This window comes from Lissotriton helveticus, chromosome 3_1 (genome assembly GCF_964261635.1).
Source record: "Lissotriton helveticus chromosome 3_1, aLisHel1.1, whole genome shotgun sequence".
In the NCBI taxonomy this organism is placed as follows: Eukaryota; Metazoa; Chordata; class Amphibia; order Caudata; family Salamandridae; genus Lissotriton; species Lissotriton helveticus.
Window position 1 is genome coordinate 396,813,025 of NC_136061.1, and position 25,857 is coordinate 396,838,881.

The following is a 25,857-nucleotide window of genomic DNA, read 5'->3' on the forward strand; positions in this document are numbered from 1 at the left end:
AATTTATTTTGGGAATGGGTTGAAAACAGGAGTTTGCTTAGCATTACCAACGGATCCATGACTACTGCTTTCCTTGAGGTTAAGCTGTTTCCTATGTACGAATTGTATTGGGATTATATATCGAAACCCATGGATAGGAAACTGTTTTTCCAACTGAGGGCTGGTTCTCTCCCTCTCCGCAACTTAACATCAAAGTGGAGAGATGGAAGTCCAGCTACTTGCCCAGTGTGTGGGGAAGGAAAGGAAACGCTTGGACATTTTTTGTTCTCCTGTCATGTATATTCCGCTCCAAGACGTGTTTGGTTGGCACCTATGTGTAGAAACCTGGGTACTAAAAGTAGTACGGTAGCTTTGCGTATTGTAAAATCTACCTCCCTAACCTGGATCATAATAGCGACTGCAAAGTATTTGGGGTGGGCGTGGGTAATTAGGCAGAGATTGCTAGTAGGGTAACTACTCTCTGCGTAGTTGAACAGAGACTGCTAGAATATCTATTCTCTGTTCCGTCCCACGGGATGTGTCTTTTCGGACAAAAAAAAAGAAGAAAAAAAAAATAATCTTTTTTTATTTTTATTTTTTTTATTGATTTTTAATAGTGTAATTGGATCTGTTTTTTAACCTGATTCTTATTATATGAACTTTACATCTGTGATTGTATGAATTACGCTGATATATAATTGTAGTTTTTTCTATGTGTAACGTGCTTATGTCATATTCGATTTTTGTAATTTAATTGTATTTTATTATGTGTTTGTACGTCTGCTTTTATGAGTAATACTCGAATAAAGCACTTTTTGAATTGAATTGAATTGGAATTGGGTCTATAAAGGGCCGCCCTTGTAACAGTTTCTTGGAGTTCCGCCATTGCAGAGATTGGCAAACTTGACAGATTATCAACACTAGATCCTCTAAGTGACCCTCCGCTTGAGCCATTGTTGCGTTAAGCATTGTTGTAGAGCAGGTATATCGAGTCTGGCATGAAGTACTATGGCTATGCATGATGTCATGGTCCCTAGGAGCAGTATAACTGTTATAACGATTATTTGTTTTTGAGGTTAAAACAGTGGCACCAAGGTTTTGAAAGTTTGTATTCTGGCTGCATTTGAGTAAGTCATTCCTATTTGACAATTTAGGATGGCCCCTAAGTAAGAGGACAGAGGTGTGATTTTAGTGCATTTATAGTAAAACCTAGTTTATGCAGTACATTTACTGTTGTGGGTATGTTTTGCAAACGTGTGATATGTGTTGCTTTTGATAAGCCAGTCGTCTAGATATGGAAAAACTTGTATGTTTTGTCTTCGCAAGTGGGCTGCTCGTACTGCCAAACATTTTGTAAAAACCCAGGGCCTGTGGTGACCACGAATGGCAGCACTTTGAACGGAAAGTGCTGTCCATTGAAAGCAAACATGAGGTTTTGCCTGTGTGCTGGTTGAATTGGAATGTGAAAGTATGCATCTTTTAGGTCTAATGCAGTCATGAAGTTTCCCTGTTGGAGAAGTGGTATGATGTCCTGGAGAGTGACCACATGAAAATGTTCTGAAAGGATGTACCTGTTCAGAGGTCCGAGGCCCAGTATGGGTCTTAACCCCTTCGACGCTCATGACGAGCTGGGCTCGTCATGCAGTAGCCTCCTGCTACGCTCATGACGAGCCCAGCTCGTCATGTAAAGTGCATCTGCTGCTTTTCCAGCACAGGGGAAAAATCCCCATAGCGTTCAAGGTGTTAAAGTTCCATACTTTTTGGGTATAAGAAAGTAAAGGGAATAGATCCCTGTGCCTTGTTGTTGCAATGCTCCTTTGTTTAGTAGAGCTTGAATTTCTTCTGATAATAGTGTTTGATGGTGTGTTAATAATCTGTAAATGCGGGGTGGGATGTTTGGAGGTGTTGAAGTGAGCTCCAGACATTAACCATGTTGGATAATATCTTAGACCCATTGATTGGATCTGATATTTATCCATGCAGGAAGGAACTGTTGTAGTCTTCTCCCAACAGGTGTTGTGTTATCAGAGGGGAATGGTAGGCGAATGAAGCCTTGGTATTGGTGAAGGTAGTGTTTTTGTTAAAATCCAATTTACCTCTGCCTCTATAATTGTTTTCTATATAGGAGCCACTATAGTATCCTTTAGGAGAGGTTGTTTGATTTTGTGTTTTGTTATATGAGGTGGATGTGTCAGTGGAGGTTGTTTTTGATCCTCTGCCATATGAGGAGCGACGAAAAGTGCCCCTTTGATGTTGCATTTGTAGGGCTCCCATCGATTTAGCAGTTTCATTGTCTTTTTTTATTGTTTTTAGGAGAGTATCCACCGGCCGCCCAACAAGATGGTCTCCATCAACAGGAAGGCCTAGTAAATTATGTTGTACTTCTGGTTTAACCGGGCATATCTCCTAGTATAAGGATGGTGTTTATCCCCCTAGCGGCTGTAAAAGCTGCATCAAGAGCACATCTTAAGTTTGTATTTTTAGACGAGTTTGCCCTCTGATGCAATTTGGCATGCCCTTTTTAGGTCTCGCCTAGAGACACCGCATGCACGGTCGCCTTGGCGAGATCTGTTGTTGTCAGTTTCTTGGCCGAAGGGGGACAGGATATGTACACGCGCGTACAGAGAGGACTGGCGATGTCCACGCGTATGGCTCACGCGTTAAGCACAATGCGCGCATAGCGCGCTTTCACTTTCCCGCTCTCATCATTCTGGAAGTGAGGTTGTGCACGTGCTCCGTCTGTCTCCCAGAGGTTGCAGGATATGTGCACACACGTACAGAGTACTCAAAAACGGAAGAACCCCCCCTATAGTTAGGATATAAAACAGGCAATTGCTCTAATCTATAATCAAAACATCATCATTGTCCCACACAAGACCATTTATTTGTAAATCATGTGTAAGTTTATTTTCAAAATAGATTTCCTTTCATTAAAGTTCAATGCTAATAAAGACAAAATTGTATATACAGAATATATTTACATATAAGAACACACATCTGCAGCCTACCTACTCTCCACTTCAGAAAAATCATCCATCACACTCAGTCAAAACATCATCAATCATACCACTCCACACTATTTACAAGATCATACACACACCACAAAAGAGGAGGAAAAACATTCCTATATACATATCCTAATACAGTTGATATACAAAAAAGAGAAAAAACAGCATAACACAACAAAAGAAATGGCGCCGACGCGCGTTTCGGAAAAGGACCGATATTATCCAATCCTTCGTCAGGGCGCAAATAGATACATAGACATTCTTTAATTTTTCAACATTTTCTAATCGTTTTTTAGTGCTTAGATTGAAGTAATTATATGAACAATGGAATCCAGGCTGCAGGTACACGACACATCTTATGGTCAGCTCCCTATCTATGGTCAGAATACACACAGAAGGTCTTCAAATATAACGATATGTTTCTCCGAAGGCACAGTTTCCGATCCAGGGTATAGAGGATATGATAGAACAAAACGTTCCCCACGAAAATACGGTCTGTAGAAAGGGGTACACAAACTCTACAAGTCTTCTCCAAAAGCACAGGGCCTCAATATCTGCCCTGGCGGGGCCGCTGGCTGGGACCAGATTTAGTCCGTATTTCTGTAGATAAATCCAGGCCCTCCAAGGGGAAGCCACGGGGAAAACCTTCCCGAAGCGGCGATAGAAAGCGCAGCTCTTCACACCATTTCGTCACGAACCTCCGTTCCAACTGCCGGTCAGGTCACGTACAGAGGACAGGCAATGTGCACGCGTATGGCTCGCGCGTTCAACACAATCACCCTTTATGTAAGTGTTCCTGAGCGTATGGCGTTGTTATTTCTATCATTATGGCATAATTTCTAGTTTTAGGATACCCAGGGCTATTTCTCTGGCCTCAATAGAGCGAACACGTTGGCTTTCTTGTCTCTGGGTCTTGTGTGTTTTTCCCAGCGAGTTTTAGAACCCAGCTTTGTGTGTCCTTAGGCGTTGCGCATGGCTGCCCTCGACTCTTTGTGATGTTCTGTGTGCGTCGGTGTGTTAGTACCATGCATCTTGCTGGTCTGTCTGTGTGTGTGCAGTGTGCTGCGGCCTATCTCTGGCAGTGGCCTCTCTGGGCACTAGAAACTCCCAGTCTCCGCCGCCGTCTAGCCAGTGACGGGGCTCAGCAGGCCGGCGCCCATGCACTTGTGAATGAGATTTGTACCAGCAACAAAGCGCCAGGAGGCAGCTGATGAAACTCTTATTTATTGCCCCTCGTGGGCACCGGCACGCCTTTGCTCTGCCTCGTCAGAGCAGGGTCAGGAGCCCGCCTACTCGGAAGTAGGCCACGCTGCCCACGGGACTGTTAATGCACCTGCTGGGGATGCGGCACCGCGCTTGTAGCGCTTGCTGGCGCGGCGAGGTTCTGCCGAGTGCGCAGGACAAGTCCCACCTGCATGCCGGGCGGGCACAGATCGAAGCAGGTTAGCGCAATGCCATTGACTGAACCAGAACACTTGTTTCACCACAGGCTCTGCATCTGTCTCTCTCCTCTGGGTGGTTGGTGCACTTTCTCCGTCTGTCCCAAGAGGAGTTGCCCGTTTGTATACAGCTGTGCAGAATTTATCTTTGTTGTTGGAAGGATAAGCTCTGTACCACCCATATGTCCCATTTAAGCATGTTTTCAGGTTGTGTCTGCAGATGGGGTTTAGCTGTCGTAGACCTGCTGTGGACCGTACCATTATTTACAGGGGGCCTGAGTGAGCCTGTTGCTTCTATCGCCTGGCTTTCTTGTCAGTCTTGCTTGGTTCTTGATCAATGACTTTCCGTTGGTAATAATGTCAGATCATGCATACAGCAGTTAGTCGTATGCAGCGGGCTGCTGGGGAACATGCATGCTACATTCGGAGGTGCTAGCAAGGAAAGTATTTCCTTCATTCCTGTGCCCGGCATCAGACCCCCAATAACTCCATAGCAGCGACCAGAGTAACAGATAAACATCACCACTTCGGCTTTTGTACCAGGTGTATGTGGCGGAGATATGCTTCAAGTCTCGAGGTTACCCTTCATCAGTTGCAGATGATTTCACCCCTGTAGGAAGCAGGGATGTTCAGTATCTTCACGTGCAAAACTAGCTACTAGTCGGGCAAACATGGTGTCTTGAAGTCTACCATTCAGTAATGTGGAAGTGAGATAAATGCTACTTCGTGGAATGTGTGTTCTTAAAAATCAAGAGGTATTTGATGATAAAGCAAGACCAACACTACAAACATTAAATCAGTCACTGCGGAGTTGTAGCATTTCAAAGTACCAGCCGTTCCACGGTAGCTCCTCCATTATGCTTGAACAGTCAATGAAAGTTCCGTGTTTTATATGTGTATGCATTTTCTTTTGTTGTGTGTAAGTTATATTTGTGTCAAATTTCTTCCAAAATGGTGTGCTAGCCTATTTCAGTGATGCATTACTGGTTCTGCTTACGCTGTGTTCGAAAGATTTGTGTGAGGGTACTTTGCATGTTATCTAAGCTGTGTACTGATTGTTTTTTAAATATTAGCTGTTCTATATTTATTTTTGTCATCACGACCTTCAGCTAGAGTGTCAGATCGCTTCATATAAATAGAAAGGCAAGCATTTGCAATGCAATAAGTCTTGCATTTACAAGAGTATGATCAATTGACATTGTAAATGACAATGCCTTTTTTCTATGTGTTGGCTTTCAAAGTGGATAAATAAAAGGCATTATCTTTTACAATGCAGATAGCTAAAACTCTCGTAAATGTTAGACCTATTGCATTGCAAAGGCTTGTTTATTATACATTTGCTTTCTTTGTCTGGTGGGGGAGCTTCACCAGTTGTCTGAGAGTTTGCTCTTTTGCGAGCAATAGCCACTACTAAAGTGTCCGATGTAAGGTGACTTATAATTGAAGTAGGGTCTGCTGGGGAAGGGATATATTTTTTATCAACTCTAGGAGTGATCATTCCAGACCTGACAGGATCATTGAAAATATTAGTGGTATGTCTGAGCATTCCTTTTAGCATGGGAAATATATTGTGTGGATTTTTGAGTAGAGGAAAGAGTCCTCAATAAAAAGTCATCCTCGGTTTCCTCAGTATGTAATGGTACCTTATGGAAATTAGCTGCCCTACTGATAAGTTCATGATAGGTAGTGGTATCATCAGGTGGGGAGGGTTTACATCGATAAAGAAAAGTGTTATCTGGTGGATCTGTTTCAAATGTATCCCAGTCATCCTGTGGGGGTATTGACTGCTGGTCATTGTCCTTCCCATCCCCTATAAAAGAATGTAATGATTCCTGTGGTGAATGTATGTGTTCATGAACTGGGTAGTTTTGTGGTGATGGAGTTTATATATGTTGTAGTTGAGGAATCAGTGGCGGCGCCCCTGCTAAGGCAGAGGAGCTTCGCTCCACTGCTTCAACTGCAAGCGAATTACAAAAAATAAAATAATAAGGTTTCTTGTTATCATTTTGTTTTTTGTATTCAGCTTGCAGCTGAAGCCAAGGGGCGGGGCTGTGCTCCCCGCGTCACAGAGGGAGGAGTGGTGGCAACATCTAGTTTGCGCATGATGGTTAGGCCGGCCGTCTTAGGCTGGCCAAACCGTCATGCACACTCTGCCGAGTGCAGACAGGAGCATGGACGAAGAAGAGCCAGTGGCAGGCGGTATAAAGGTAAGTGCTTTTAAAAAAATGTATTTCCCACCCCCTACCTCCGTCTCCCCTTCCCTCCGACCTACCACTGCTGTTATAGCAGCCGCTACTGAGCGAAGGGCTAAAGCGAAGTGTACTGGTGACTTTATCCTCTTTCTTCCTGTTTGTTACAGGAATGTCTCTTGAAAATAGAGTTGTCTCTTTGCAGGTTGTGCATGTTCCTGAGGAGGCGTGGTGAGAATTCTTCCTGTATCAGGATGGATAATTAAGAGTTTCTGTAGAGAATCCAGTTCCTGATGTAAATTTCTCAAGTACTGGCTGTACAGTCTGTGGAGAATGCGCAACGGTTTGCGTTTTGGGCTCCGACCTTAGTTTTTCTCCCACAGGTTTCGATGTGGATTAGTTCGGTTCTGAAGCTTTGGATTTGGATGCAGAGTCCGATAGTTTTTTTGGACTGAGGGTTTCAGTTCCGAAGATATTGATGCACCTGCTTGAGATTGTTTTGATGCCGAAACTGTGGATTTCGAGGTGGACTGTTTAGGACCGAGGAGTTTAGGCTGTTTTTTCAGAGCTGAGTCGAGGCCAGACTTTCCGGAATCAGACGGTGGTGCTTCCCATGGCTGGAAGGCAGTGAAGGCCCAACAGCACACTTTGGTAATGCTTGTTGTTTGGGTTGAACTTAATGTGGCAATTTACTCACAATTTGTTGCCCTGATGTGAGGGGATGTTGTTCTGCGTCTGAGTTGGGGCTCAGCTTTGGAGAGAAATTACTCTCATCTGCAGCCGATGGATGTGCCTTCATTTCAGTTTCCTCCGAACCAAAAATGTCTGGTGTTTCGACGATGCTGCGTCGGTACATTGCAGTCTTCTAGCTTTACCATTTTGTAGAGTTTTCTTTGACCTGAATGATCTGCAGGTCTCACGGGTTTGTTCCCGACGATAGGCAGGAATTGCACAGCTTGTGTAAGTCTATAAGGGGAAATTTAGAATGACATGAAGGACAACATTTCAAAGGGGTCTCTTTCCTGTAGGCGATGGATGCACAACAACCAAGCGCACTGGTGAGCAATTCAAAGTCTTATTTTGCAAATCACGAACCCCTATATAAATGACGCTTCACTCTCCCAGGTCCCGCCGCCAAAGACCCAGTCCTCAAAAATGAATTCTACAAGCCGTACTGCGGGCCAGGCCGTGGATGGAAGACCAGAGTATAAGACACTCTGGCAAGGGGACAATCTTTTCCACCTGTATGGGTTGAGCTAATGAAGAGCTGAAGAACTGCAAGGCTAAACGCTTAGGTAGATAGAAACCACCGCAATGGAGCGCACACCGCTAGCCCCTCCTCCGGATCGCCCCTCGGGACTCTGGTACTTGTAGTTTAATAGTGGATCACCCAGGTGGGTGCAAGTCGGTACTTGTTGGACTGATGAATCTCTAGACCCGATACATGTCCCGGGTTTTTGGGTATCGCCCGAGACATGGCTCGGGTTTCGGGATAACTTCCCTCATCAGTAGAGAAATGGTTAGGGGTGGAGGAGAAGGCCGCCAAACAACCGTCAATGGCCTCGATGCCCGAACCGGCACGCAGGGCAGCATCCAGGAGCTCGTCGGCTCAAAGGTAGATACATTGGAGCCCTGATGACATCCAAGCGAGGACGAAACGCGTAGGCTGACTATTGGATATTGTTATATTTGGCTGACGATTGGATACTGTTATATTTCGGAGCTATGATTTGCCTTTAACTAATAAATGGAAAACACATATGTAACAAGTTTGTCGATGGATTTGATTCTCGAAAAACAATAATTAATTGGATACCATAGCAGATACAGTGACGCTCCTTTCCATTTGTAGAATAAACTTTAACAGGTGTCCATCAACCTTTGGTCGTTTTGTAAGAAAAACGTATGAGAGAATTTCCGCCTCAAAGGGCGCATTGGAATCGCGTTCCCCCAGACTAATTTGACCTTAATATAGTTTAGTATAAGTAGAGATTGATTTTCGATTGAAATCAATACCGACAATGTTAGAATAGGATTCTAGAAACACTGTCGACCAGAGCAGAGGATCACACGACTGAACCAGCCGATAAAAATAATCTAACAATAGAGTTGGTGATCATGTACAATACAAGCAAGAGGAGTTGCCGCTATACCTGGTGACTCGAAAGACTTTTTTGAAGAAAACCAACTTGCACACTTTCGAGCCCAACACTAGATGGCGGACTTATGCTAAGCATGTGTATCTACAGCCACACACGCCATCACTTAAAAAAAAAAAATATATATATATATATATATGTATATTACACACACACACACACACACACACACACACACACACACACACACACACACACACACACACATATACACATACACACATGTAGTATTACAACACTGACCCTAGGAATGGTCTGCTGCATTTCCTGTATACGATGCTCTATTCTGAAGCTGTTGGTAACAAAAATAAAGACCCAGGCTATGTAAAAGTAACTTTTACAATATGGCTCCCCAAGGTCAGGGCGAACCAGCATAAGAAAATCCTCAGCAGTCACTTACCAAAAAGGCTACTTCCAACATGGCTCCACACTCTTTTGGCAGTCTTGACGTCACACGCTCATTACTCATTTGTGGCTAAGCAACAGGGAGGGCAAGGCAAAAACACCATGTCCTATAGCGCTAGCAGTGTCCCTGCCTCCCTTCTCCTGCAGTTGTTGCTTGCCCCACCCCTCCCTCCTGCCACAAACAAAAAGCACTATGATGCAACAAGTGCTGGGCGTATCATATCGCTAATTTCTTTCAAATGTTTAGCCATGTTGTATAGAAGCTGCACTGCTGTACAACCTGCATCAAATACATTGGCAAAGCTAATAGGTCTTGCAAAGGCACAACCGATTGGCTTTGCCAATGCTAGGGGTTTTCCTCATTTTTATAGCCGTAGCAATGCAAGTGCCCTAGTAGGTCCTCTATTAAACAGCCATTTTCTCAGGATGGGTGAAATGTCAGTTAACACCATCCTTGTGTGGCCAATAAACTGCCAAACACACATGAAGAAATCTTGCTAACAACTCATGTTGTGGAAGTTTACACACAAAAATGTTTTCAATATGTGTAATAACGGAACCAGTTTAACCCACCTGAAGCCTTGTGCTGCCTTCATACTCACTGGAGTAGTGGGTCACAGTGCTTATAGCAAATCAAAGTTGCACAGTTTTCCCCATGAATCTATCTGCAATCACCTGGTTATTATTCCACAACTTAAAGGATCTAATCTTCTGCTCATTAACTTTCTACACGTTCTAGAGCAGGTCCTGTAAGAACAGAGTCTATTACCTCTACACAAGAGGGACAAGTACAAACTAGACACGTTTTATCATACATTGCATTTTGACTATATGGACTGAGACACCACCCGAGATAGGTAGTCAGAGGGATAGTAGGAGAAAGAGACTGTCCTGTCCTGAAGAACTGCAACTGACTCATGCAGGGCACTCGACAGGCAAGAAGCATGTCAACACATAAGACATGAAGGGTCCCAAACAACCCTTTTTATTTTAATTTGCTGAAGGGAAACACCAAATAAAGTCAAATACTTATCTACCTCAAGCAGTTTTATCTTGTTAGGTTTCTTTGAACAAGAGGGTGCAAAAAAATGGTAATTAGATATTACAAAACAGCCTCTTGATGAGAAGTATCTCTGGAGGAAAGAACTAGAGACACAAACACACACAAAAAAAATCTCCCAACAAGGTGCCTCCCATCAAAGGACAGTCCTACACCCTGGAGTGAGGTGTAAATACCAGATGAAGCATTCTACTTAGAAGGGTGAGAGTTTCGAGCCCTTTTTAATAAGAAGCTAAACCATTAAAACCTAATTGGCATATCACTTTATTGCACTTATCCTACTAGACCTAATATAAATGCCACCTTTTAAACTAACTTGGGTCCCTGTCCATCTCTTCCAAAGTAATCATAGATCCTCCAACACCCTTGTCTGTTCTATGACCACACTTCACATCTAGCACTGCTGCACAGGTAGAGTATATTTTTGTACCTATGAGAAAGCTGAAGGGGATATAGGTATCATGGGCCATTTCTATAGTGTACACTTTCTCCAGCTCTTCCAGCACGGCCAGGTCAACAAGCAGGACACCTTCATCGACAGATTTCACTTCCACCAGCGTCGGTTCAGTACAGCCAATGGCTCGTGCCTTTAAGCCCTGTCAATCAAAGAAAAGAGTGTGAGACAGGAGCCAAAGAACGAACTAGAAGAGTGAACCTACTCCTGCAGCTAACCTAAAATTACCATTCACGTTCAGGTCAAAGCTCAGAGACGCTAAAATGTACTGTCCCATCTTTGAGTTAAAGTTGACACTCATGATTGCATGTACATGGACGGATGGACGGGGTCAGACAGACAGACACACACACACACACTTTTATCCCAGAACAAAAACCATGCAGACACTAAACTCATCACTCACTCACAGATCAAAGATCATGTTGGCAATGCCACTGTAGCTCATCCTTAGAGGTGATCAATCACAGTGTCTGGAGGGATGTGGTGCAGTAGTTAGTGGGCCTCACCTCACCCCTCCAAGTTGGAGACTCAACCTCATCAGTTACCTTGCTTCCTTTTGAGGCCTATCAACGGCCAGTGAACCACAGCTCTCCTAGTTCCACACACTGAGACAGCACTGATTTCATTAAACCATACTTTCCACATTCCACGTCACAGATACACGTTTCACCCGTTAATTCGCTCTCGATCTCTGAATTCCTTATACTGCATGGCTATGTTGTACATCATTTGGATTGCCCCAGAAATGTGGTGGCAAAATCATTGTTATACGCAAGTCATCTTGGACGAATGGACGTACACCACCAATTAACTCACTTCCACAGTCCCTTAAAAACATTCTGTCTCCTTCTTCAAACCCAGCACCGCAACATCACTCAACATAATACACTAATGATGACCACACACCCTCTCAATATCTTCCTTAATGAAGTGTATCTCCCTCGCAACAATACCAGTCTATTGTCAGTAATCACGTCTCCGCAAACTAAAATCCAACAAGGTCATTACACCTGCTCCTTAGTACTCCCAGGAGGTAAACACCTTCAGGAGAACCATCAGAGAACTCAAATCCCATATAAAACGTTATAAATAAATACATTAATCCACTGTTCTTACCTTTCTTAAGTTTATATCAAAGGACAATGCTTATTTCAAAAGTTTTTCTCCAGACTTTCTCTAAGGACAATAATAAAAGCAAGGTTTGACTCAAAGCAGTTTATCAGGTAATCAAGATGCTTCTGTCCCGTGCTCCATCAAGAAACAAATGCCTTATCAAAAGAGTAACAAGATAATGGTCACATTACCACTCCACACTCTGCTGACTGCTTCTTAATATGCCATGCAGCATCCATTTATAGGCTTCATTCTTTCTATCTCTTTTTCCTTCAGGATCTTTAAAACATTGTATGCGGAAGGCGTTCTGCTCACTCTGACCTCTGTAATTTAAGGAGTATTGCTTTTATGCCTGTGTGTTTATTGAAGATACGTCATGGAATCTTACTGGAACACAGCGGCCTTAATGAAAAGGGGGGGCCCTCGGCCCCCCCGCACGCATGGCGGCGCGGCGACCGTCGCCCCCCTTTGTCCTTGTGGTCATTCGGCGGTGGGGGCGTGCCCTGGGGGGGTGCGGCCCACCGCCGATTGGCCGGCGGCCCTCCTGACCCGGATTCAATTTAGTGGTTCCGGGTCAGGGGGGGCGGGCGATAGGAGGGGCCGACCGGCCCCTCGGGAATAAGAGGTAGGGAGCGCCCAGGAGACCCCCTTGTCCCTGGACGCTCCCTCGCTGAACGTTGTGCCCCGCGTTCGGGGCTTCTTTGTTTTGTTAATATTATTGCTTTATTTTTCAGACTCGTCGTTTTAGATAGGTGGCGGCGTTGCGGAGCAGCAGGATCCCGCTGGATCAGGAGCGGCACCGGGAACGTCGTGATCGCTGTTTGTTCGTTATCCGCAGGCTGACCACGTGGGACACCGCTTTTGCCCGGGAGGATCGCCTCGCCGGGTGTAGAGAGCCGCCGGGAACACAAGGGCGCGGAGGCGTCGGAGAGTGCGGTAAGGCAGCGTGTGGGGCAGGGAACTGCAGTACCGGGCTGCGGTAGCCGTAAAACCGGAGTGGGTGGCACGTGCTGCTCATGCTGCCAGGATTCTAAACAGTAAGCACAGGCCGGGGTTCGAGACGGCCTCTTGCACAAACAACTGTATCATCTGAGAGAATACTCTAAAGTGTGCGTTTTAATAATTGAAAAGGCTCTCCGTGTGAAGGCTGTGGATTCATTTGTGTCCTTTACGGTGGGGACCTAACGGTTGTAAAGGCGGGGGGCGAAGTACATGAGCATAATTGGAAGAGCACTTAGCTCGTTTTACGTGCATGTCATTACTCAAGCGCTGGTGTTCACGGAGCAATTTTGAAAGCGAACATACAGGGACGTGAAGCAGGGTCGACCAGGGCAGCACCTGGAGGAGAGACCCTTAGGTTAAATTACAATTTCGAGGTTAATGCTAGTGACATGGGATAATTGTGTAAGAATTGTTTAGAGAGTGTTGCCCAATGCCCGATCCGATAATTGCCTTAGGAATTCTGTTTTAGATAGGTGGCAGTTGTGTAACTGTTTTCCACGCTAATTTTCAGTATTTAGTTATAATTCATGGTACTGATGGTGCCACAAAGTGTGCAGTTTTAAGAATACGAGGCCAAGTTTACTGAAAGGGTGCCCTTTCGTAAAGCATTTTCCTACTGTGGTATTAATTGGTAAGTGACTTGTGGTTCAAGTAATGCCATAAAACAGGGAGTAGTTGCAGGTCTGTGCTCAGTAGTGTACCGGCCTTGGGCATAAGTGTTATTTGGAAGGTCGGTATTTAAGTTGGGTTCCTGAAACCTGTTCCTACTTTATTGCACAGTATTAATACTTTTTTCAATTCCAGGCAACCTTAGCAACATTATCACCACGTTTCACTCGCAGACAGGGCAAGCAACGTGGTGGGGGCTGTGACCGCAGACCATCATCGCCGGCGAGGACGCAGGACTGGTCGGTAAGAGGGGTACGGGGGGCTAGCATTCATTGCTCCAGGTGGCCGCCGGGTGGGTCTACAATAGGTTTACTCACCCCCTTACATAAGCGGACAAGCCGCTAGTGTTGCGGTTGCCTGTTGCATGGTGCTGAAAGCCCCCTGGTGACCCTCCAACTGAAAGGTACAAATAGTTGACCTGTTGTAATTTAGGAGAGTAGGCTGCGGTTGTTTGGGGTAGCATCATGCCAGGTCCACGGGGTGGAAAAAGGGGGTCCAGCATGGAGGCTATGATGCGGGCCATGATGAGGGAAATGAGTGACATTAAGCAACAGCTAGGGAAAGTTAATGAGCTGGAAGCACGGTTTAATGAGAGAGAGGGTGATGCCCCGGGCCCATCCGGGAGGCCGATCCGCAAGAGGGTGGCACCAGTGCCAAGGGGGGATTTTGTCACCCCGCACGGGAAATCTAGGTCCAAAAGACCCAGGGATGCGGCCCCCACCCCAGGTCCAGTAGATCCGTTACCTGCCGCGCCGCCGGCGGTCGTCCCACCCCCGCATGTGCCTACACCCATTGCCCCCGTGGTGCCGGTGCCGGCAGGTCAACCAGTAGACGCTGGGTCCGCTCCCGCACCGGTGCCCACAATCCCGGGTACAGGCTGGCCACATCCGGCACCTGCCCTGCCAGCTGTCCCTGGACCACTGGGCATAACCCCAGTGGTACCTGTTGTCCCGGGGGGTAATGTAGATTCAATGCCACCCGAATTGTTATCTCAGTTAACGGCCATGATGCCATGGCTCCAAAAAGGGGGAGCCTTCCCGAATTCTGCAGACCATGCGGCAGAGGCGGCAAGGTTTGTAGAGAAAATCAGATCGGCACCGGTCGCCGACAGTGTTGCATTGCCAATCTCTTCTCCCCTTGCAGGTCCAAGTGTTCCCCAGCCGGACGGAGTCAAAGGGCAGCCGCCCCCGGTGCCCGCACTTGGTAAGGAAGTGGCATTGCCGCTCTTGGGGGACGGTGTTATACCTTCCAGGAGCGAAAATCTGGCTCAGCATGTGTCATTAGCTGTGAAAGAGATGATTTGGGCGGATAAATACGTGTACATTTATTCTTTGTTGTTAGATAATAGGGAAATGGAGCAGGCAAAAGCACTAAAGGAGTGGATGCTCCCAAGTGAATGGAGGGCGCAGTGTACTAGATTTAGGGTTGAGGAAAATCTCAACAATTGGATGCAAGCATGGGCTGTATTCACTGCAATTAAAGCTGAGCGTCCTCCAGATCTACAGGCAGCATTGGCATGCTACTCGAGCAGGATTGTGGGGTGGAGTCAACAGTATTCGGGGGAAGCATGGAAGGGTTATGATGTCAATTTCAGGAAGGCATTGGAATTCAATAGATCATTGCCATGGGACACGGTAGATTCCATGGCTTGGCACAAACAGTTCTCTGATACTGCACCTCCCCCTCAGTTCGGTGCGGTCAAGGTGTTCACTAGACCGCATCAGCCCTTTCGGCCCCCCCAAACGAGTGAGGTACCTGGGAAGTTTAGGGCAGGTGGGCCAGAGAAAAAAGGGGTGTGCTGGGATTTTAATAGGCGCACCTGCACAAGGGCCGCGTGTAAGTTTAGACATGCATGTTCCTCCTGTGGGCACCCCTCTCATCCAGAAACTACCTGTAGGTCCAAGCAAGGTAACACAGGTCAGAGGGGTAGGGGAAAGCCACTATAAGTCAGACAGGTTAGGCCCCCCCACCCCAGTGGATGTGGTGAAAATGATTCCATGGTTGAACAGATACCCAGACCACACATCGGCCACCCTACTCCAAGAAGGTTTTTCTAAGGGTTTTAGGATCCCGGCCGGGGGATACACAGGCAGTGCGCACTGTAGAAATCAATTGTCAGTCAAGCACAATCCGGCTGTTGTGGCCGCCAAAATTGACAAGGAGCTATTATTAGGCAGGATAGCTGGCCCTTTTACTGAAGTGCCAGTACCCAATTTTGTGTGTTCCCCACTGGGAGTTGTCCCCAAAAAAGAGAAGGGGCAATTCAGATTGATTCATAACCTGTCAGCACCTAGGGGGACGTCACTGAATGATGCCATTGACGAGGGTATCTGTAGTGTTAAGTACGCCTCCTTTGATCAGGCTGTTAGCTTATTACAGGCCACGGGACCCGGGGCGCTGATGGCGAAATCAGACATAGAATCAGCCTTTCGCCTCCTCCCAGTCCACCCGGCGGACCAACATCTTTTAGGTTTCACCTTTGGGGATAGGTTCTACATGGACAAATGCATGCCAATGGGTTGTTCGATATCTTGCGCTTACTTTGAGATGTTTAGCTCCTTTCTTGAATGGGCCATGAGACAAGTGACGGGCCATCAGCGGGTCATGCATTATTTAGATGATTTCCTCTTCCTGGGTACAGCGGGATCTCAGGAGTGTGCACTGGCATTGCAGGAATTTTGCGTGCTCATGCGGGCTTTTGGGGTCCCTCTTGCGCCCGGGAAGACTGTTGGCCCGACCACCTGCTTAGAATTCCTTGGCATCGAGATTGACTCAATGGAGGGGTGTTTTAGATTACCTAAGGACAAGGTGTGCAAATTCAAGACATCGCTACAGTTATGCCTCCGCAAGGAGAAGGTCACTTTGCAGCAATTACAGGAGGTGGTAGGGCAATTGAATTTCGCGCTGAGAATCATCCCCATGGCTCGCCCTTTCTCTCGCTCCATCGCTCACGCGATGAGGGGGCTGAGGGAAAAACACCACCGCACTCGCCTATCGTCTGAAATTCGCCAGGATATGCTTATTTGGATGGCATTCCTGGAGGATTTTAACGGTAGGGTGGTCTGGTCCGGCCCGCTCACAACATCAGCGGAGTTGGGCCTACGGACTGATGCGGCCGGTAGTGTGGGCTTTGGCGCCATCCTAGGGAACAGGTGGGTCGCTCAACAGTGGCCAGAAGAATGGAAGACATGGGGTCTGATCAGCAACATTGGCTTCCTTGAACTCTTCCCAATATGGGTTGCACTGATGGTCTGGCCCGAACACCTATGTAACCAATCAGTGGTGTTTTGGTCAGATAACATGACGGTGGTAGAATGTATCAACCAGCAGGGGGCGCGGTGTCCTTTCATACTTCGTCTGATCAAAGAAATTGTTCTGCGGTGCCTTAAACTGAATGCTAATTTTAGAGCCAAACATGTCCCTGGTGTCCTAAACAATGCGGCTGACTCCCTTTCTCGCTTCAAAATGCAGGTTTTCAGGGAGTATCTTCCCACAGCAGACCCCTCGCCAGCACACTTCCCAGCAGTACTTTGGCAGATTGGTGCCCCAGATTACAGGACCTCGTGGTCGCTAGCCTAGCCCCCAGGACCAAGACGGCTTACGAAGGGGCGTTTCTGTCTTATTGTTCTTTCTTGGGGCCACAGTGGGAAGCGCTTTGGGCGGAGGAGGATGGCTTTGCAGCCTATTTAGAATGGATGCATAAGGAGGGGCGCTCGGTGGCAGCTGCGACCAGACATAGGGCAGCGGTGTCATTCTTCGCTCAAGCTAGGGGCTTCCGGGATCCCACTAATACCTTTATGATACGTAAGGCTTTAAGGGGATGGCGCCGTATTCAGGGACACCAGAAGGATAAGAGAAAGCCCATTGGATTGGCCCGGCTAACAGCCTTACTGGGCACGCTGGAGACTGTTTGTAGCTCGGAGTGGGAGGTGCTTCTTTTTAAGGCGGCATTCTCCTTGGCATTCTATGGGGCGCTGAGAATTAGCGAACTTGTGGCCGGTTCCAAGGCAGACCTACTGGGCGGCTTGCAAAAAGCTGGTGTGACGATAATGGGGGACACCATGTGGGTGAATATACAAAAATCAAAAACCGACCAAGAAGCTAGGGGTCACACCATAGTTCTGCAACGGGCCCCCGCCAACCCGTGCTGCCCGGTGAGGCACGTAGAGTTATTCCACGGACTGTTGGTAGGTTCAACGGGCAGGGCGTTGCTCTGTCACGCCGACGGGAGCCCCTTGACCAGGTATCAATTCAGGAAAGTGTTGGAGATGGGGGTTAGGAAAGCAGGTCTTGACCCCAAAGATTTTGGCTCTCATTCCTTCAGGATTGGGGCAGCAACTGGCGGTGGCGGGGGGCCTCCCGGTGGAAAGAGTGAAGACAATTGGGAGATGGTCTTCAGAATGCTATAAACGTTATGTTCGGATTGACATGCTATGATTACTTGTCACTCACGCTTGGTCTCTTTCCGCTCTCTTACAGTTTCTCAGACCTGTTACGCAGGGGGGGAATTTGTCGTCGGGCACCGGCAACATTCATCAGCACGGAGCGGCGACCAGGAGATAATGAGGAACAATGTCTGGATTGTTGGTCATTCATATGTGAAGCGAGCAGAATGTGTCTTCCTGTCAGGTGACAAGATGAAAAGGGCGGCACAACTAGGGTTGGACATCACGTTCTTTGGCAGAGGGGGGTTATGTCTTCATGAGTTTAGGGGATTCTTCCAAGGGCTTTTAGCACGCCAGCAATCTCCACCGTCAGTGGTGATACTTCACCTTGGGGAGAATGATTTGGCAACACTGGGCAGGCGCATTCTGATTGAGGAGATTATCTCAACGGCGGGTTGGAAGGCTAGGACCTGCCCCGGGTGCACACTAGTATGGTCACAACTCATACCTCGACTACAGTGGCGGGGGGGTCATTCGGTCAGGGCGTTGAATCACTCGGTAAAGAGGATCAACACACGGTTGGATAGGTTGTTTAGAACCCCCTTGTTACAATCAATACCTCATGGGTGCATCTGGGGTCACAAGTATTACTTGAAGGACGGGGTTCATTTGACAGAGGAGGGTAATGTCCTTTGGTCTGACAATATCTGGGCTTGGCTAGAGGGTTTTGAAAGGAGGAGGGTGTCCTTAGGCAGGGGCTAGAGGGGGAGGCCAGATCGTCGGTTAACAATGCTGGCCTGTGGCGGTAAGGTCATTATCGGTGAGCACATATTTGAGGTCTAAGGGGGCGGGCATCATCCTATGGAGGTTCCCGCCCGGGGGGAGGGGCCTGCGGGCCACTCCCAGAACTCCAGGGGCAAGGTAATAGGCAAAGGAGCGCGGGTAGGAGTAGTTCACGCTTTCCTTAGGCTGGTAGCCACCCAGCGCGCGTGGACTCATGACGCCACCGGCGCAGAGTAAGGGCCCTCCTTTAGTGGGTAAATGGAGTTTAGGGCGTAGACCGGGCAACTCCCGGGGTAACACTGCGCATGCGCACTTCTAGGGGGGAGGCGCAGCTTGTAGGACCTGACACCGGTAGTGACCCTGCCATATGGCCAGAAATGTACAAAAATCAAGTTTAGGATGTTTAGTTTAAGCTAGGTAACAACATGTATTAGAGTTTTGTTAAGGTCAGGCTCTCAAACTTGTTGATAAAAATTGTATAACTAAATGTTCTGCTGATTTTTGTATTCATTGTTGATTATGCAATTAAAACCTTTTAATTTCATACTTTAATAAATACGGCCGGGCGACTAGCGCCAAAAAGTAAAACATGTCTCGTGTCCACGTTCCTGGGTGTTGGGTGCCGGATTGGGGGGGAGGCGGCAGCTAGTCGCTGACCATGTGAAAAGGGGGGGCCCTCGGCCCCCCCGCACGCATGGCGGCGCGGCGACCGTCGCCCCCCTTTGTCCTTGTGGTCATTCGGCGGTGGGGGCGTGCCCTGGGGGGGTGCGGCCCACCGCCGATTGGCCGGCGGCCCTCCTGACCCGGATTCAATTTAGTGGTTCCGGGTCAGGGGGGGCGGGCGATAGGAGGGGCCGACCGGCCCCTCGGGAATAAGAGGTAGGGAGCGCCCAGGAGACCCCCTTGTCCCTGGACGCTCCCTCGCTGAACGTTGTGCCCCGCGTTCGGGGCTTCTTTGTTTTCCCACCCACCATCCCTTGTAACAAAGTTTGGAGCAGTGTTATGTCTGGTTTAATGGTAAGTTTCGAAGGTACGGACCACAGGAGAGAATGGTCTGTTGGTGTATTCTGTGATGCGTTTTGTTTAGGAATTTTTTCCCCTTTTTTAGCAAAATATGTGTGAAGTGAATTGTATTTGAAGCGATGTGTCTTTAGGCCTTTTTTCCCTTTGTAGCTATACGTTGATATTGTTATTTGGCGAAACATGTGTGAAGCGAATTGTATTTTAATACAATGTGTCGTTAGGCCTTTTTTCCCTTTTTAGCTATACGTTGATACTGTTATTTATTAGCCAGTGTAGCTGTCCTTTAGAATTTTTTCCCATAGGTCGTCGTATTTATTAGGTATGGGGCATGCGGTAAGGTCATTATCGGTGAGCACATATTTGAGGTCTGAGGGGGCGGGCATCATCCTATGGAGGTTCCCGCCCGGGGGGAGGGGCCTGCGGGCCACTCCCAGAACTCCAGGGGCAAGGTAATAGGCAAAGGAGCGCGGGTAGGAGTAGTTCACGCTTTCCTTAGGCTGGTAGCCACCCCGCGCGCGTGGACTCATGACGCCACCGGCGCAGAGTAAGGGCCCTCCTTTAGTGGGTAAATGGAGTTTAGGGCGTAGACCGGGCAACTCCCGGGGTAACACTGCGCATGCGCACTTCTAGGGGGGAGGCGCAGCTTGTAGGACCTGACACCGGTAGTGACCCTGCCATATGGCCAGAAATGTACAAAAATCAAGTTTAGGATGTTTAGTTTAAGCTAGGTAACAACATGTATTAGAGTTTTGTTAAGGTCAGGCTCTCAAACTTGTTGATAAAAATTGTATAACTAAATGTTCTGCTGATTTTTGTATTCATTGTTGATTATGCAATTAAAACCTTTTAATTTCATACTTTAATAAATACGGCCGGGCGACTAGCGCCCGCCTTCCAAAAAGTAAAACATGTCTCGTGTCCACGTTCCTGGGTGTTGGGTGCCGGATTGGGGGGGAGGCGGCAGCTAGTCGCTGACCATGCTCAAATAGGGTATGGAGAGATACTGATGCCTGTAATCGTACTGACTAGCATCTGTAAATCCGTATTTGTAAAGAGCAAACTACTCACCCTTACGGGTCTCAAGGCGCTGGGGGCCGTTGTGGAAATTAAGTGAGCTATTGCCCAGTCATATGGTGCTGAGCTGAGTTGCCGCCAGAGCCGGGGATCGAACCCTGTACCCTGTGCTCTGAAGTCAGCTGCCCTGGCCGCTGCACCACACCTCTCCACACATCTGATGCTCCACACATGGGAATGGCTAGCATTGCATGGTTTATGGGTACACTATGGCATTGACATGCGCAGGATGACGGATACCTGGGCACATGATGGCGCTGACTGGCATATGACAGGAAATACCTGAACACCTGGTTGCTGGCAAATGATTTGAGAATACTTGGACACATGGTGAAAATGACAGACGTATAACAGCCCTAGTATTAGAATACCTTGTATCACGCCGACAAGGACTCACATCAATTTTATGTCATAAAAATGAAAGAGTGTAATTTGTAGATAAAATATATAGATTTCTTTTTAAACTATCATACGGCTATCTAGGCTCATTAAATAAAAAATACTAGCATTCTGGGCAATGTTTGGGTAGCTTATGGAAACGATAAGCTCCTGTTACTATAAAAAATAAGCTTACTTACTTAAAAAATAAAAATCACTGACTAGAGAATGGATATATTTTTAGAAAATGACAAGCAGTTAATTGGGATGGGGCGCAATCATTTATTTTCTAAATATTATTTTTTACCTCTCCAAAATACTGCAAACTGATAAATAAATGATAATTCTAGCTGATGTGAAAACATTTCTCGGAACTGAAAGGGCATTTATTTCTTTGGAAAAAGGGAATCTCCTGCTGCCATGTTAGTAGGCTTTTGACAATTGATGTGGTGACATTATATAACCTATACTTTTAGAACGTAATTATCCCAATACAAGACTGCTGTACCTGTAAAATTGGTGTGACCTAGCTCTGTTGTCTAAGCCTGTGTGTTCTGTCTGAGCCACTAGCTCTGTGGTCTAAGGCTTGTGAATGTTGGGCTATGTAGCCTTTCAAATAGACTATCATGTTATGATAGATAATCCATAGGCAAATGAAAGGCGGTAGAAGTGAATGTAGATGCTTGAATAATAACTTTTTTTGTTACTGGACCAATTTAATAATAATAATATAATGGTGCTGGGCAGACCCCTGCCGCCGGTGCTGGGGATCGAACCGTGATCCCCCAGCGTCTGGTGTCAGTCGCCCTGGCCGCTGCGCCACACCTCTTCCACAGTGCAGTTTTTATAGTACAACTAGTATCTAATTTAACAGCTCTCAATTTATCAACCATGGAAGAATTCCCGCATAATTACACCACATATTACCTGTAAGGACTTAACTCGCTGAGCCATCTTACAGGTTATTTTATCGAAATGATACAATATTTCGTATTGTACAGCCAGATTACTCGTCCCACCTGTAAAATCTATGGCTTTTTAAACAATTCCTTGGGAAATTGTGCTGTAATATACCTACCTGTGTCTCATTTTCCAGTCAAAGTCTATAGGACAGTGCAGCTGTATGGTTTGCTAACATCTTGGGGACGTTCTCAAAGATTCCCTAGGAATGCATTCCGCCCACTCCTTACCATTGGCTTTGTGTTTTGTAACTCACATTTGCTTCTTTTTCTATTTGCTTGCTTGATTTGTTTTAGGATGTTAGGCTGTCCAGCTTGAGTTAGTCCCTCCCGTGGAGCACGGTCGAGCTACTGTATATTTCCACTGTGCTTGCTTTCTGTAAACAGGTCTTTAAATCTTGTTCTTATCTTGTCACATTTGCTGTGCAGTCAAAGACAGAGGTCAGTGTCAGGCTCTGTCTTCAGAGGGAACTTGGTTTTTACTTTTCTTTCTCTGACTTCAAAGTGAGAAGATTTATATGACAATCTTGCTGTGAAAGCAAAGGCTTTTTTCTAGCACATTACAAAACAAAGTTAAATGTCTGCAAATGAACTATGCAGATATTTCAGAATATATAAGTATTAAAAAAAGCACAAATTAAGCACTTTTTTGTATTTCTGAAGTGTAGTGGAAACAAATACTTTAATATGATCAAAACAAATGAATACACTAGGTGCTGACATTTCCACACATTATTGTACGTGCGCTATATACTTTTATCAGTAAAACTGTATGCTCTGCAAATGTAATGGTCATTTCAATTGAAAATGTGTAATGGTGGTGCGCAACCACACCATGCATACTCCACACTACATCACTCCACTTTCCTCTACTCCACTCTATGCCAGTCCACTGTACAACATGTCACTCTACTCTACGACATGCTACTTCACTCCATGCCACTCCACTCCCCTCCCCTCTACGACATGACACTCCAATGTATGTTATTCCACTCCAATCTATGTTACTCCACTCTTGAACACTTTACTCTACAACACTCCACTCTATGCCACTGTACTCCACTCTAGGCCACTCTACTCCACTCTAGGCCACGCCCCTGCACTCTATGCCATGACCGTCTATGCTACAACGCTCCACTCTACGACACTTCACTCTATTCCACTCCACAACAATCTACTCCACTCTACAATACTCTACTCCATTCTACTGTATGACACTCTACTTCACTTTACGTCCTTCCACTCCCCTCAACACTACTCTACCTCCACGACACTCCACTACACTTTACCCCACTCCATGACACTCCACAACACTCCATTCTACGCTAGGGTACTAACTTTTAGCCATGCTAAACAGCAGCCACTCAGGAGTAAAACATGGCTAAAACAAATTGGGAAAGCCATTAGCTCTTCCCGCTTTGCCAATGCTTGTAATAAAAACGTTCATCCTGCAGACCATGAAGTTTTGACATAATTCATAAGTGACCTTTTAAACTGTTTATTTCGAAATTTGGCCTGTAAAATGCACCATCTAGCACTATTTACCAGAAATTTCTGATAAAAAGGTGTGGAGAGAGTTGGGGGAGATATGGTGTGTAACTGAACCAACCCAGCTCACCCGCTACACAGCCTTGCGGTTGGATCAGAATCACTAACTTGGTCAGCGCAAATGGACTCCACTTATGTGAAAGTTCACAAGCTATTCCCCCACAGAGTACGTCTGGTATAAAAAATAGTCCTAAATGGAGAAAGGGACGAAGACAGTGAGAGACAAAAGTGTGTAGTTTTGAGGAGACACATTACTCACCCAAAGGTGACATGCTTCATCATTGGGTGCCCTCCTCACAGCAGAACTGCACGGTGCCTGCTGTGGACTACGACTCCCCTGCCGGGAAGGATCTGAGGTGTTTTATCAAGTATGAGCAATAGCAGGGATCTGAGTGAGGGGCAGAGTGCAAAGCACAGTTTAAAACTATCTCTCTGGTGGGCAAAACTCGTAATTTATTCTGGGCCCCCCATTGGATAGGATTAAAAACCAAGTAAATGACTGTGCATCAACTGCACAGGTCACTTATTACAAGGTTGGCATGTTTTTACCCAAATATAACTGAATTCTTTGGCATTTCTCAGGACCAAAGATAGTGTCATCCTGCATCCAACTGTATAATAATAGAATACTGGTCTTCAATCAGTAAGCCAGATACAGAATTGGGTGGCCCACCATTGATGTCTTGGTCCATCTATCCAATTCAATCCAATCAACTTTATTCGATCTAATTAGTAAACATAGATCATAAAAGTATACACATACAAAATAATCTTGCTTTAAAAAGAGAATAAAAAAAAATCAACATTTTAAAAGACCCGTAGCAGCCCTTGAACAATAACCTGCAATTTATACATTACACAATAATTTGGTCTTAATGCTAAATGCTGGAGATGCAATAATTCCTCATGCAACAATAATCATCCACCCAGCAAAAAATTATTAATTAGGTAATAGTTGAAAATAATATGTCTACACTGCAAAACAAGTTGGCTTTTTAAATTAATTTGGTAAGATAAAACTTAATCACAAGAATTTTCCCCAATACCATTACAAGCACAGGTAAACAAGAGGCTAAGTTCCACAGATTTCTCCCTTATAAAAGACGCCAACTGCGCAGACAAGCCCACAAAAAGGAGGCTACGCAGAAACAGACATAGGGATCATGAAGCTTCTACAGGAACAACATGGCAATACGACCCTGGTTATAATTGTGCCGCCTTAAAATTTATAAAAGATATCTAGATCTCGGTATTTTATAAAAATTGTAAAAGAAAAAGAGGTGGATATCGCATTGCATAGATAGATTTTCGCATGGACATGGAGTCAACTTACTTAGAGAGTAAGTTGTTTTAATTTTAAGAATTTTGTATGAGACAATCAAATTCTGGTACAAAACATGGCTGAATCGGGATCTAGATATCAACTCTGCACAGGGAAGCTCTGCAAAATGATCCAAAGTCACACTACACAAAGTATTTTAATTCTTCATTGAAAATAACGAAGATGGAGGATCTCTGGCAACGGAAACTACCCTGAACATCTTTTCAGATGATTGTGAAAAAAGCGGCAAAAGCGCACTCATTAATCTATACTACTATAATAAAGGAAGAACTTTCAGACTTTGAGGCGGGTAAACTCGGGAACCACAGCGCCAATCCACACACCTGATACACTGTTGGAATCGTCAGGGTGTGTAGATGGTTATAGGCTATATAAATTTAAAAACAAAACGGTATTTAAAAAATTTACAGTAAAAAAAAAAGTAGTCCCTCCGAAGTAGCGCCGGCCGTGACATGCGTGCTCACGTCAGGAGCGCGGGGAGGAGCGGCGTCCAGGAGCGCGACGAGGAGCGGCGGACATGGCGCGGGGGAGGAGCGTTGACGTGAGGAGCAGCGGACAGGCCAGCGGCGGTGCGAGCAGCGGACAGGCGGGAGGAGCGGCGGCTCAGTTAAGGGGACCCATGTCGGGGCAGGCGGGGGTCGGGGCAGTCGGGGGTCGGGGCAGGCAGGGGTCGGGGCAGGCAGGGGTCGGGCCGGGTGGGGGACCGGGATGCTGCACAATGTCGGGGCGGGCGGGGGTCGGGGAAGCCTGTTGCACCCGGACAAGGTCGGGACGGGCTGCTAGTTGAAGATAAAGCAATTTTAAGCTGACGTGCGCATGCATGGATGGTCTTACAAACATATACGAGGTCTGAGCCAGCAGCATATCTGGCCCTCACCTTCCTGT

At 46.4% G+C, this 25,857-nt stretch overlaps 2 protein-coding genes across 3 annotated transcripts in view; one reads left to right on the forward strand and one right to left on the reverse strand.

Annotated features, from left to right (window-relative positions):
* Positions 1–25,857, reverse strand: part of WDR81 (WD repeat domain 81) — a 187,134-nt gene that overhangs the window by 67,346 nt on the left and 93,931 nt on the right. For both annotated transcript variants that reach the window (XM_078680153.1, XM_078680154.1), the window contains one exon: positions 10,670–10,835. In XM_078680153.1, coding sequence (XP_078536279.1) covers positions 10,670–10,835 — 166 coding nt within the window. The remainder of the gene's footprint in view (positions 1–10,669; positions 10,836–25,857) is intronic.
* The window catches only part of CRPPA (CDP-L-ribitol pyrophosphorylase A), a 274,423-nt gene that overhangs the window by 63,627 nt on the left and 184,939 nt on the right, over positions 1–25,857 (forward strand). The window lies entirely within an intron of this gene.